Here is a 14,788-nt window from a genome sequence, read left to right on the forward strand (position 1 = left end):
AGCGCCCTCGACTGCCCGCGACTTCCCGCCCCCGCGAACCCGCCTAGGCCGACGCGGCCGGGACGCCGCGGCGCCCCCCCACCCCCGTGCACGTGACGAGGGGCAGTTTTCCTTCTCCCCTCCCCCTTCCTGAAACCCCGCCTTCCCCCGAGAGGCTGCGGCATTTTATTGCGCCATTACCAGAATGACCACCGTGCCAGCCAATCAGAATGCGAGGCTTCAAGTAAGCCCCGCCCCCTTGGTCCTCAGGTTCCTTCCCGCTCACACCGGAGTCACTTCCGAAGAGAGAGAACCGCCATGAAGAGAGAAGGGGGTGCCGCCCACCTCTGCTCCGACAGCCTCCCTGAGTCCCAGCAGCAAGACGGCAACCACGCACCCAACTTCTCCAGCCACAGCTCATGCCGCCGTCGCCAGCGGCGCCGACATGACAAGGCGCTGCATGCCCGCTAGGCCAGGTTTCCCCTCATCCCCAGCCCCGGGGTCGTCGCCCCCGCGCTGTCATCTGAGACCCGGTAGTACCACCCCTGCTGCAGCGGGAAAGAGAACAGAGAGTCCTGGGGACAGGTACCGTGCAGAGGGCTTGAGAAGGGGCCGGGTCGCGGGGGCAAGGGTATGAGGGAGGACTGCGGACGGCCGCTCTTCCAGTTCCCGCCATCCTCCGCGAGCTCGGGCCTCCGCGTTCCGGGGCCTGGCAAACCCCCGCCCCGCCTCCGCGCGGGGGCTGCTGGGAGTTCGAGTCTCCTTTTCCGTAGTTGGGACGCTGTTCTCGGTCTAGTGACCACAGCCTGGAGGGCTACGGACAACCTGCCTTAGGTAGAACTTGATTTTTGTCCTTTACTTTAGCTGGACCCGGGGCCCTAACTGCTAAATGCATATTTAAGTGGTTTTCTGTACGTTGCCTGTTCTATTTATCTTAGTGGTTGAATAGTATAAGCCTTTTTTATATTGTGGGTAAAATTATGTAAGGTGTGATGAGGGAAAACCGTTCCAAAAATTGCTTTATAGTCCAGTACACACGATAAGTCATAATTAAAAGAACATACGGATTTGAAATGTGATGTGTTTTCAACTTCAGTAACTTTACACCTCTCCAGGAGGTCGGTTTTTTGTAAAGATTTTGTGGGCGCTGTGTAATGAGATGGGGAGTTTCGTCAAATGACATCCTCTGACAATAAAATATGTTTAAATTCTCTGTGCACTTGGTACTGTCTTTTTTATTTTAAGTTTAAAAGCTTGTAACATAAGTTTAACAGTGAATTTATTTTCTAATATTGTGGTTCAGGTCCACAACCCCTTATCTTAATTCTGAAAGCCAGAATAAGCTTTGAAAACCGGAAGTTTTCCGTTAAGTTTGGCACCACATCTTGCTTGCTTGGCAGCCAAACCTGACCAGAACTAATAGAAGGCTATAGATGGTCTCTATCCCGTTAAGTGTTGGTATTCTTAAGTTTTGCTGGAGAAATATTAATGTTTGCTTATGGACCCCACTGGGGGCTTTACATAATGCATCCACGTTACCCCCTTTATAAAGTCCAGTAAATTCAGAATTCTAAAGCACATTTGGCCCCAAAAGTTGCAGATAAGGGTTTGTGAGCTGTTACAATTTTTTAACCTAGCTATAAATTATAAGTAAGTAATGGACCTTTCTGTGCATATGAACTTAGGGAATTGTTCCTCCTTGAAAGTTACATTCATGGTTATTTTACAAATTTTTTGTATGTTTTATCTAAAACCATTTTTCTCTCAGGTGTATTAATCGAAAAGATACAATATTTTAAGGAAGAGATACAGTGTTACAGTTAGTAATTAATGTAAAAACTTTTAATATTATCTTGTTTTGAGTTAATTACCTGCTTTTTAGTCCATTTTCATCTCTCTTTTCTCAACCAATAACTGAAGGCATTTTTTTCTTCCCTTTGCAGAACCTCTAGTATTTCTTCTTTTGCTCTTCCGTGAAGTTAATTTGCCTGCTATAATTTACTTTATGAAAACAAATACATAGATTCTTACTTAGCCTGTCACTCGTTCATTTCATAGCTACTTAGCTTTTCTACCACATCTCAAACAAACATTGTGGACTCTCAGTAAATCATTAAAGATGGGCATTGCTATTCTAATCTGACCAGTAAGTGTACAGATGTAGAAGCAGCTTAACCTTCAAGGGACTTGGATTGTTCAAGTTTTCTCTGAGCATTCCAACTTCATAGTGGATAAATGTTTAGAGAAACTCATTTACCGCTTATTCTTTTTCAGTAAAATGAATACATATTTAGCAAAATTTACCAGAAAACTAATTTTTTGCTCTATGTATAATAACATCCCTCTTTATGCCGTTGACAATTCTAAATACATGAACAAACCAGAATACATATTCTGGTAATGCGGTCCTAGTTCACTTTGTGTCCGTTGTAGGGTACAGAAAGCCTTAAAAATTGAAACAGTTCGGTTTTTGTTATTCTTTAGCTTTCTTCCTTTTCTCTTTGTTTTTCCCAGGCAAGGCATTATTTTTATAAATATCTTAAGAATTCTTAGTAAAAAGTTAAGATTTTGAAACATTACTTACTTAGTTGTGAAGACTCATTCCAGTTTTTCCTGTTACTTAGATTAGCATCTAACTGTAGTATATAAAGGGTGTAGTGTAAGGTTACTTGATCCATTGTGCCTTTTGCCCAGCACACTCTTCAGCTGCCTCTCCAGACAAGCTAAATCACCCATATTTGCCATTCTACCACCTACTTTTGTTGAGTCTGTTCGGGTTTTACTCAGTTTTTGTAATCTCCATTATTCATTCAGCAAACATCTATTAACCATTATTTTGTATCTGTCACTGGATATATCAAGGAATAGGATCAGATCCCTTCAAGATCTTTTATTCTAACATATAGCAGCAAGCACTTCAGTCTTAGGAAGCACTCTACCAATTCCTTGGATCCACACTCCAGAATTATATCAGTAGTATGGATTATGTAAACCTCAGTTTTGCTTTTATAAATTTCTTCCTATAGGAAGTAGTGAATTATATTTTTAATTTTTTATAATCAGCTAGCAAAGCATTATTGTCATTGTCAGAACTTGATTAAACCAGATAGTGAAATTCAGCCTATAGTCTATAAATCTAGTATTCTCCACTTAATCTGGTTTATTAAGGTTTTTAATATTTGCTAATGTGATCCCATATTAGTTATGCTTTTATTTTCAGGAAGCAGTCAATTATAGATTTCTTCAAACCAGCTTCAAAACAAGGTATGTATACTGCATTTTTTGTGGGATCTTTTGGGAAGGGAGACAAATTCAATTTTTAAATCTACTCTAAACTCATTAGTTTTACTAAACCTGGTATTCAAACTTGAAAATACAGTGAAGATGCAGTTCTGTTTACAAAGATAAACAAGTTCTAAACATCGTGAAGAAACTCTTTGCTGTTATGCTTTCTTACATTCAAAATATTCCAGGCAGTAATGTTCATAATGTGTACTATTTTGATTCTCTAATGAAGTAACTTACTTTGTTAAGTAGAGCCATAGGGAGCTGACATGTAGCAAAAGGGAGCTTTATGAAAGTAAGTCTTAAATTCTTAATTCCCCCACAATAAAATGTGTATCATCTAAATAACAATTTGAAAACTTGTAGTAGCTTAATATTTTAAGTATTAGTAATTTATAATAAATACATATTTAAATGTAATAGTTTGTGTTATTTTTAATAATATACAATGTGTATATGTTTTAATTGGCTGTTTAGACAGACATATGTTGGATTCTCCACAAAAATCGAGCATCAAATATGGAGGAAGTGGATTGTCCATCACTGGGACAGAGCAGTTTGAAAGGAAACTATCTTCACCAAAAAGATCTAAACCCAAAAGTGTGCCGTCAGAAAAGAGCCCTATCTTAGAAGCTTTCATGAAAGGTGTTAAAGAGCACCATAGAGATCATGGTGGTGTACATGAGTCACATCGGCCTTGTGTGTCACTGGCCACCAAATGTCCAAAGGCAGTTACAAAATATGTTCCTCCTTCATACCTCTTGTCAAAAGAGACGAAGAAAAAACATCAGACTCCAGAGGGAAGGAAGTCACATTTCATTCATGAAAACAGCAGGGAGAAAAATGATGGAGATCGAGGCAAGACCAGTGCAGATTCTAAAAAGCAGGCCACAGTTACAGAAGCTGACATCTTCAAGAGCAGCTCCAGGAGTCTTAGCAGCAGGAGCAGCCTATCCAGGCACCACCCAGGAGAAAGCCCACTGGGAGCTAAGTTCCAGTTGTCACTAGCTTCTTACTGCAGAGAAAGAGAACTAAAGAAGTTGAGAAGGGAGCAAATGGAGCAGAGAATCAACTCAGAAAATTCTTTCTCAGAAGCAAGCAATCTTTCCTTAAAATCCTCTAGTATAGGACGAAAATGTAAACCAAGTCAGGAACAGAGTAAACAGAATGATGTCACATCTGGAAACAGTAATCTTTCAAACCTGGTATGTGCAATAATTGCTAAATTAGCTTGACTACTACTGTTTTATCATATTTAGAATACTAAATCTAAAAATACTTGATAATTGTTAATATCCTGGTACCTTTTGTTAAGGAAATACTGATACACAATTTGTGTAGAAGCTAGTTTCATTAACTTTCCTCAAACTGTCCATTGAACCTCAGTAAAGCAGTGTGTCTTGCCCTAAATTTTTTCCGACCAGGAACAAAGATCTTTTTTAATCAAGAAAGTAAGCTTTTTTTTTTTTTTTTTGGTTAAGTATAGTCATTTTTAAATTAAGCTGCACTGAAAAGAGATTCTTGAGGAGTGGAACATCTGAAGCAGCAGGAAATGGTTTAGAACAGAGGTTTTCAAAATGTAGTCCCTGGACTAGAAACATCAGCATCACCTGAGAACTTGTTAGAAATGCAGATTCTCAGACCCCAAGCCAAACTCACTGACCCAGAAATTGTGGCGGTAAAGTCCAACCATCTGCAATTAACAAGATTTCTGGGTTATTCTGGTGCACTTTAAAGTTTGAGAACCACTGGTTTAGGTTATATATGTCTTAAATAATTGAGTATCTTAGAAAACTACCCAAATACATCTTTGGCTCATCAAACTTCTCTCTTGAGAATAGACCAAGCTTAAATTAGCATAAAAGCTGGCCCTCTCCCCTGGAAGGTCAGGTTGTTAAGTACATGTGTTTCAGAGAGCTTCTCTACAAAAAGCAACTAAAGGAAGACAAGATATCAGGAAAGTGCTATGTTGATGCTGTGGGATTTTAAAACCAAATGGACCAAAAATAAACCAAACTCTGACATTCTAAGAGTAAATGGAGGTGGTTGCATTTTATATTGCTGAAAGATATATTTATAAACTCGGGCTCATTTGCAAGGAATTTGGTGCCTTTACCAGTGAGGTTTACTAATGATCAATAGAAGTTAGTAACATTTGGTCCATTTTTATAAGATTTCAGTGTTTGGTGGTATGTCAGTACCTAAACAGAAGTATTGAAGAGTGAGTTGTAACCATTTGATTGGCAAATATTAGACTTACTATTTCTTTATTAAAATAATAATAAAGTGTGTTAATATTAACCTTGAGTTACTAAAAAATCTACACGTGAAAAGAGAATTCAGAATATTTTATTATGGAAGTTTGGACTTACCTCCAGATTTGGAGCTTGCTTTAATAGTATAGAAATCTGTGTTTAAGAACTATGAAGAAAAGCTTACATTCTTGACTGCTCCCAACTCCTAATTAATTTTATCTCATTTTGCTAATAGGAAAATGGACACTTATCAAGAAAAAGATCCTCCTCTGATTCATGGGAACCTGCTTCAGGTAGACTTAAAATTAAATTTAAGAATTTTAAATGAATTTGCATTTTAATAGCACTGTTTTTTATTTAAATTTGTTTAAATGTACAGTTTCCTTCTTAGAGGTAAATTGTGTCTCAGATTAACTAATAATTTCTCATAAAGTTACATTCAAAAAGAATAGTTCTTGAATTTAGTATATGTAACTGTGGATTGTCTTGATTCTTCTCTGCCTTCTTCAGGAGTTCCTAACAATGTGTTTCTCATATTGGTATTCATTGTTCTACTTTTGAATCCTTGGCTACATTAGGAAGCATAATCTTATATTCTTAGAATTGTGAACTCTCTGAGGTGTTGATATTGTAGATGCTTTGTATTAAGTTTGAAACTGTTACCATGGCTCAAAACAATGTTTCTTAATATTTGAAATACAAAGATCCCTTTTTAATAGCAAATTTCAAGGACATCTACATGATATTAATTTGTACTTTCAGTATCTATTGGTTGGAAAAAATACATAATAACAAACAGCTACTGTTAATTGAGTAATTCTTAAAGTATTCTAAAAAGAATAGTTAAAAAACTAGAAAATAGAACAGTGTAAATTTCAAATACCATAGAAATGTGTAACACAGAAAATGAAAGGCCCCCAGAAATACCACTGTTAACAATAGTCTGGTGTATCTTTGTTTTTTCCTGCTATGACTGCATACTTTGAAAAATGGACTTTACAGATTTTCACAATCAGTAAGAAACATTGGACATACTGATAATAACAGCCAACATTTTTTGAACACTTACTGTGTGTCATGCCCTGTTCTATGTGCTTTTAATCATTTTGATTCACATTCTTACAAAGTGGTTGCTTGTTTTGTTTTGAGGGTAGAGGGAGGTAATTAGGCTTTTATTTATTTATTTTTAATGGAGGTAGTCAGGATTGAACCCAGGACCTTGTGCATGCTGTGCACACACTGAGCTATACCCTACCCTCTACCCCCCCCACCCCCGACCCCCAGTGATTACTTTTAGAGATGAAAAAACAGAAGTACAGAGAGACAATTCTGACTCGTTCTTCAGGTTTTTAGAGGTGTATTTATTGCATTTTGAGCAAATGATCTGGAGTATTAAAATCAGTCTTCAGCCAAGGCTGAAATCATATCTTGCTATCACAGAAGGAGCTTCTAGGATAACAGGAATAATTTTGAAGTTTATGTATTATTTCTAATTTTTTACAATATTGCTGGTTTTAGTGATCAAATTTCAGTGGATTTTGACATTATAGTACAAGAACAGTAATTTCTCAGGCATGAGATTGCTCTTAAACTCACTGTATTACATATTTGTAACACTGACTAAATTATCACTTCTGCAGCAAGGTGATTAGAAAAACAAAATATTTTTAGGCTAACTCTGCCCGTATAAGGGGCCACTGGTAGTGATGTTACCACTAAGCTGTTCCGCACTTTTTTCCTCTGCTAATGACTGAGATAAATATTCTCTTCAATTCATGTGCTTACAGATTTCATCAGTGGTGACTGAAGTAGTTTCATTTATATAATCCCACATACTGAAGTTCTTGAACACTGCTTGAAAAAGATGTTTTCTACATATTTTCAGAGGCAGGCTTAAGATAATTGCCTTCACTTATATTTTGATTTCTAATAGTTTTTGCGTGTGTTTCATAATCTTCATTAATAATTATGGTATTGTACTCTTAGTAAATATACATTTATACTTTGGTTGACTACCAATAGAATATAAAAGGACAAAAGGGGATTTTTCACTCTAGATAACATGAAGAATGTTTATCTGATCAATAGATAAATAGTAAATAGACATAAGAACCCAAATGTTATGTTATATTCATACTACTGCTGTTAGACTTAACAGTTGAGGTGGTGATGTGCATAATCACACATTCATTAATCACACACAAGTTCTGGGATTTCAGAAATGTTGGAAGGGTAGGCATTTAGCTCTTTGGTCTTCCAGAGCCCTGTCTTTGGGAGAATTCTGAGGACCAACTTAATCCATCCCTAGTTTATTCCGTAATATTTTTGTTTGGGTTTTTTGTGGGAGGAGATAATTAGCTTTATTTATTTACTTGTTTATTTTAATGGTGGTACTGGGGCTTGAACCCAGGACCTCATCCATGCTAAGCATGCAGTCTACCACTGAGCTATACCCTCCCCCTCCAAAATTTATTAATAACCAATCCCCTATTAAGCATTTGGATTTTTTCTTTTTACAAACTCAATCCCTGTCTTACCTGAGTATTTTATATATTAATAGATACTTGAAGTTTTGTAAAATAGATATTCAGCCTACAGGTTGTACAAGGGGTACAAAAAGAATCATGAAAGTTTTACAGTTACACCACTGCCCTAGAGAGTTTGCAAAAGGGGGACTGCAGTACCAGTTCACCACCCTCTTAATGCTAGATGCTTAAAAGCTCTTATGAGCTGATTTTTCCTAAACTTTGCCCACATTTTCTCTTTCCTCCTAGATAAGTCTTTAATTCTTGAATAAAGCAGGAATTTCTCATTACTAGTTGTGTATAAATTCACCTGACTTCTCCAGGGAATGGAACAAAACTCAAAACTGGCAGCTCTGTAGCTACCTTTTTTGTAACTCTCAAACTTAAGATAGTCAGACAGATAAGTCTTCCCCCGAGTCTTCTCTTTTTCTTATTTTATTTCTTATCCTGCACTATAAGGGACTCCTGTCCTTTTTTTAACAAGACATTTAACCCCAGAAAACTGAGTGAGCATGGAATGATTTCTTCGGGTAATAGGAGATATCTGTAGAAGAATGAAGATAGAAGCATTTGTTTATAAATTGGTTTTTTAATTTATAAATTGAATTTTCCAGACTATATGTTGATCAAGTTATCCAAATAATTGCTTAACTCGAGGGTTTTTTTGGTTTGTTGTTTTTTTTAACACAAACTGTTGAGGATTTGGAGACATCTCTCAATGTGCAGAAAGAAACTTGATTTAGGGAAATTTGATTTTGAGAATACTGATTATATAAATAGTGAATTTTTAATGAATAATGAATTTTAAGAGTGATTTAATGAAACATCACATTTTTAAACCAAGAAGAAATTTTTGAAATTTTAAGAAACTGGTTAATTCAAATACATGTGGTTATTAAAGTGCTTCTGGATGAAGCTCTTAACAGAGATAGGTTGTATTAGTTTCCTAAGGCTGCCAAAACAAAGTACCTAAGCCTACGTGCCTTAAAACAGCAGAAATTTATTTTGTCTCATGATTCTGAAAGCTAGAATTCCCAAACTAAGTTTATCAGCAGGGCTATGCTGTAACAGCTCTAGGGGGAGAATCCATCCTTGCCTCTTTTAGCTTCTGGTGTTTGTCTGCAATCTTTGGCATTCCTTGACTTGTAGAGCATCACTCCAGTCACATGACATCTTGTCCCTAGGTGTCTTCACATTATCTCCCCCTGCATGTTTTTCTCCATGTCCAAATTTCCCCTTTTCATAAGGACACCAGTCGTATTGAATTAGGACCCACCCTAATGACCTTGTTTGAATTTATTACCCCTATAAAGACCCTATTTCTAATTAAGATCACATTCTGAGGTTCTGAGAGTTAAGACTTCAACATATCATTTTGAGAGCTACAATTCAACCCATAATACAGCTGAAGATTAGAAGGATAACATGGGAAAAAATAAACAAATAGTAAGGAAGAAGACTTAGGTGAGTTTTTTAAAATTGAGAAATTACAATTTGTCTGCCTTCAACTAGCTATTGTATACTTGTTTTAAGGTACTATAAATTTAGATATAAAAGTGTTAATTTCTAGAACTAGGGTAGGCTTTAGTCTAAGAAAGTGTATGCACTTGGAGGGAAAGTGCCTTTGGAATTCTTTACTTGATACAAATGTTGGAGAGTAACACCTTTAATTCTATTTGGTAGTAAGCTTTTAAATAGCTTTTGAATGAAGGTGAGCATTTGTCATTAGCTTTGAATTTCTTGGACTCCAGTATTGATCAGTTAATAAATATAGTATTAAGTCTTTTTCTTCATTCCATATGTGGTAAATAATCTCAGCCTAAACTTTCCGATTTTAAGCATTTTGTCAGAGTGTTCTAGACACTCATTTGAATAAACTTTAATAAGGAAAATATACTTTTCACTAATCTGGCAAAAATTAAATTTTAGCAGGCTCTAAGCAGAATAAATTCCCTGACAAAAGAAAAAGGAACTCTGTGGACTCAGATCTGAAAAGCACAAGAGAATCTATAATGCCAAAAGCAAAAGAGTCCTTCTTTGAGAAGCGTCCTGACGGACCACATCAGAGAGAAAAATTTATAAAACATATTGCACTGAAGACACCTGGTGGTGTATTGCGCTTGGAAGATATATCCAAGGAACCAAGTGAAGAAGCTGATTGCTCCTCTGCAGGCTTGGCAACTTCAAATTCTGGCCACCATTCTTCCAGGAATAGTGACCAAATCCGTGTGGCAAGTACCAAAGAGACTAAGATGCACAAACCCCACTTATCTTTACCTCAGGAAAAGTCTGCAGTTAAAAAAGCTAGCAACCTTCAGAAAAATAAAACTTCTAGCTCTGTGTCATCAGAGGAGACTAAACTTCTCCCTTTACTTTCCCATGTTCCAAGTGCTGGTTCTTCTCGGGTTCCATTAAATGCTAAAAATTGCACTCTTCCAGTTCCTAAAAAAGATAAAGAGCGTTCCTCATCTAAAGAATGTTCTGGGCATTCTACAGAGTCCTCCAAACACAAGGAACACAAAGCAAAGACTAATAAGGCTGATTCTAATGTATCTTCAGGGAAAATTTCTGGGGGATCCTTGCATTCAGAATATGGCACTCCTACAAAGTCTCCCCCAGCTGCTTTGGAAGTTGTGCCATGTATTCCAAGCCCAACAGCACCTTCAGATAAAGCCCCTTCAGATAAAGAGAGTTCAGGAAATTCCAATGCAGGTAGCAGTGCACTGAAAAGAAAACTAAGGGGTGATTTTGATAGTGATGAAGAAAGTTTAGGTTACAACCTAGACAGTGATGAGGAAGAGGAAACATTAAAATCACTGGAAGAAATAATGGCTTTGAACTTCAATCAGACTCCTGCAGCTCCAGGAAAGCCTCCTGCTGTTTCTCAGGGGCTTAGATCTCAGTCATCAGACTATACAGTAAGTAGTTCTGTGACATTTATCTTTACTCAAAGAGAGAAAGATGGAGGATTGACTAGTGAAAGAGGAATAGGTTGTTAGAACTAACTTGAAAATTCAGTATTTGTTACAACTTATAATTGGACTGAAAGTGATACAGTTCTTGTTTGGTTAATGGGTTTCCCATATCTTTAGCTTTATAACTGTAAGTCAGTGGTCTCCAAGCTTTTTTGATTGCATACACTTTAATTAGTAAAAAGGAATTTTGAGCATGTACCCCAATATATTTGTATACTTATAGATTATATACGTGTACCACTATACTACTATGTACTTTCTAAAGCATATGAAAAAAACAGAATTTGAAAGGAAGAAGAAAGAAGTATTTTCCTATAGAAGTTATATAGAAGTTACTATAGACTAAGTTCTACTGGAGTTTCTATAGACGTTCCATATAAATAGAAGTTCTATTATTTTCTTCCTGCACCCCAATGGATCACCTTGCACACCCCCTGCTTTGGAGACCACTGCTGTAAATGAAGGTAGAGTGTAGAAATGTTGTTAATTGTGGTGTGCAATTTTATTCATAAAGTGCTTCATTCTATCTTGGGAGTAAGCTGAATTAAATTCTCATATGTCTGTAAAATTTGGTGGGGAAGGTGTTAATGTTTCGTGGTAACACCTAAAAATTAGTTGTTTAATTCCACTAAAATAGAATTTAAAAATAAAGATAGGGTAGCCATGGAGCCCTTGGGTGTTGGCAGTCAGTTCCTAAGGCTAGCAGGGTTTTTATAAGTAGTGCCTTTCCTAATAGATGGTAAAATCAAATTGCCTGCAGTACAAAATTCTAGATTTAAAGCATGATGGTGAAAATTCTTTTTTAAGAAAGGTATCCTCCTGGCCCAGGTTATTGAAATAGAAAATATTTTTTAGTACTTGGAGTAACTTAAAACATCCCAATTCTTCTACTAAGATATGTTATAAAGTATTTCTAAATTTTCTTCTTGTTTTAGGAACATGTTCATAGTGGAACTTACACAAATACTTTAGAGCGTCTAGTGAAGGAGATGGAAGATACACAAAGGTAGGTTAGCATCATGACTGCCTTGCTAAATTTAACATACTGTTTGTATGGCTGGCTTTTAATTTACCTTAAAAAAATGAGAAATTAGCATGGGTTTTGTGCTAGTACTGTTATAACAGTTTTGTTGTCAGCTGTGTTAGAAATAAGGTGTTCTTGTTCACAGGCTGAATCAAAAGATCCAGGTTTTCATGGTATACTGCATTAATTAATAATATGAATTCCTTTGACACAACATTGTAAAATGATTATAAATCAATAAAAAATGTTAAAAAAAATAATATGAATTCCTTTTTGTTTACTGCAACTAGTATCTAACTGATAGCTGAAATTCTTGATCAAAAACATGGGTAGAATTTTTTTTGTATTTTTTATGCAGGTGACAAAATATTTATAACATAAAATTTACCATTTCAGTCATCTTTAAATGTAAAGTTTCAGTGGCATTACTGTACATTCACATTGTTGTGCAGCCATCATCACCATCCATCTTCAGAATTTTTTTTTCCATCTTCCCCAACTGAAATTTTATACTCAAACAGTAACTCCCTATTCTCTCTTTTCCCCTACTCACTGGCAACTACCACTCTTTTTGTCACTATGAAATTGACTATCCTAGGTTCCTCATATAATGGGATTATACAGTATTTGTCCTTTTATGACTGACTTATTTCACTTAGCATGTCTTCAAGGTTCACCCATGTTGTAGCATGTGTCAGACTTTCCTTCCTTTTTAAGGCTGAATAATACTCCATTGTGCGTATATACCACATTGTGTTTATCCATTCATCTGTTGGCAGACACTTGGGTTGCTTCTATTTTTTGACTATTGTAAATTTTGCTGCTGTGAACATGGGTGTACAAATTATTTCTTCTAGTCCCCACTTTCAGTTCTTTTGGGTATATACCCAGAAGTGGAATTGCTGCATCACATGCTAATTTTATGTGTAATATTTTGAGAAATTGCCATACTGTTTTCCATTGTGGCTGTACGATTTTATATTCCTACCAATAATGCACAAGGGTTCTGGTTTCTCCACATCCTCACCAACACTTGATTTTTCTGTTTTTTTATTGATGGCCATCTTTACGAGTGTGAAGTAGCATCTCATTATGGTTTTGATTTACATTTCCCTCGTGACTATTGATGTTGAGTGTCTTTTCATGTCCTTATTGGCCATTTGTATAGCTTCTTTGGAGAAGTGTTTTTTCAGATCCTTTACCTATTTTGTTGTTGTTGTTGTTGTTGTTGTTTGCTTAGGTAGAATTTTTTTAAACATTTGTATGCCCACTTAGTCCAGGTTTTGAAACCAGTATAACCAGACATGGTATTTCTACATCCAGTTACTCTTTTGAGGAAGTTTGGGAATTATAATTACCATAATAAAATTTCTGTGACTGGTTGCAAACTGCTTTTACCAATGAGAGGGGAAAAATAATACTCCTTAATAATTCAAAGACTATCCTTGAAACTGACCCAGAAAACTTCACTGAAACCTCACTGGCTTGAAGTTGATATATATGTGTCTCAAAGTTGATAACCAAGTAGATAAGCATAGGAATTGTAGACGATTAGTTAGTGAAAAGTATCCCCCTTTTTGAATTTAACTAGAGAAATTGTCTATTTTAAAAATTTCATGAATTCATGTGACTTGTGATGTCAGATCTGAAGTTGCTTATTTAAAATTGAACATTGCACAGACCAAAGGCACAGGTTCTAATTTGATCTGATGATTGACTCTTGTAGTGATAGAGCAGTGCATTTACTGGTCATTTACTGTTGTGTTATACTCATCTACTGTGGAGCTGGAACTGGGAATAAGGTCCTTGGTTTAAATAACTTTATTTGGGTGCGCATTATAAGCAAGGGCTCTAAGAGCCAGACTCTCTGGCTTTGCATTCCAGCTCCTTGCATTGTGAGCTTGAGCAAGTCAGCTTTTCTGATGTTCCTTGTGTATGAAATGGATAATAATAAACTACCTCATGGGGTTGTTGTGAGGGTTAAAAGAGTTCATACATAAAGTCCTTAGTACAGTGTCATAGTAACTGCTCAGCAGTTGTTGGGTATTGTGATAATAATGACAGTGACAATGATAATGACTACTGCTTCTAGAAAGCCTAGTTAACAGTATTAGACTGTTGGTCTGAAGTCAAATGAGCATTAAAGATTAGAGGGGATAATCAAATTAGTGCCATTTATTCTTTGCCATTTTTCCTTCCCCTTTCTCTAAATGATTTGGACATCCTTCTTGAAGTCCTAGCTCTAAAAAAATATTCAAGACTTTTAATAAGAGTTTTCTTTGGTGCTGCTTTTAGACCTAAAGATTACTTTTAGGATAAGCCATTTTTAATAACATTCTTTCAATTCTCAGGCTAGATGAACTGCAGAAGCAACTACAGGAAGACATAAGGCAGGGCCGAGGCATTAAATCCCCAATCAGAATTGGCGATCAAGACAGTACAGATGATGAAGATGGCCTCTTAGAAGAGCACAGGTATGTGAGAAATATAGTAAATAAGTATGTAACATCTATGTATGGTGACATATCATACCTGGACTTACCATTTTGAAATGTATAGAAATACCAAATCACTATGTTGTGTAACAGGAACTAACAATGTTGTAGGTCAGTTATACTCCAAAAACAAACTCATAGAAAAAGATCATCTTTGTGGTTACCAGAGGCAGAGGATTGGGGGTAGGGAGGGATTGGATGAAGATGGTCAGAAGGTACAAACTTTCAGTTATAAGACGAATAAGTACTA

At 36.4% G+C, this 14,788-nt stretch overlaps 1 protein-coding gene across 4 annotated transcripts in view; it reads left to right on the plus strand.

Moving 5' to 3' along the window:
* Positions 1-282: 282 nt before the first annotated feature.
* Positions 283-14,788, plus strand: part of SLF2 (SMC5-SMC6 complex localization factor 2) — a 39,953-nt gene continuing 25,447 nt past the window's right edge. For 3 of the 4 annotated variants that reach the window (XM_010974448.3, XM_064488337.1, XM_064488338.1), the window contains exons 1-7: positions 283-564; positions 3,200-3,243; positions 3,742-4,469; positions 5,755-5,812; positions 9,974-10,962; positions 11,955-12,025; positions 14,395-14,517. In XM_010974448.3, the coding sequence (XP_010972750.2) occupies positions 425-564; positions 3,200-3,243; positions 3,742-4,469; positions 5,755-5,812; positions 9,974-10,962; positions 11,955-12,025; positions 14,395-14,517 (2,153 nt within the window). In that variant the 5' untranslated portion in view covers positions 283-424. The remainder of the gene's footprint in view (positions 565-3,199; positions 3,244-3,741; positions 4,470-5,754; positions 5,813-9,973; positions 10,963-11,954; positions 12,026-14,394; positions 14,518-14,788) is intronic. The other variant, XM_031461615.2, reaches the window with a different exon arrangement.

This window comes from Camelus dromedarius, chromosome 8, assembly GCF_036321535.1.
Source record: "Camelus dromedarius isolate mCamDro1 chromosome 8, mCamDro1.pat, whole genome shotgun sequence".
NCBI classification, from domain to species: Eukaryota; Metazoa; Chordata; class Mammalia; order Artiodactyla; family Camelidae; genus Camelus; species Camelus dromedarius.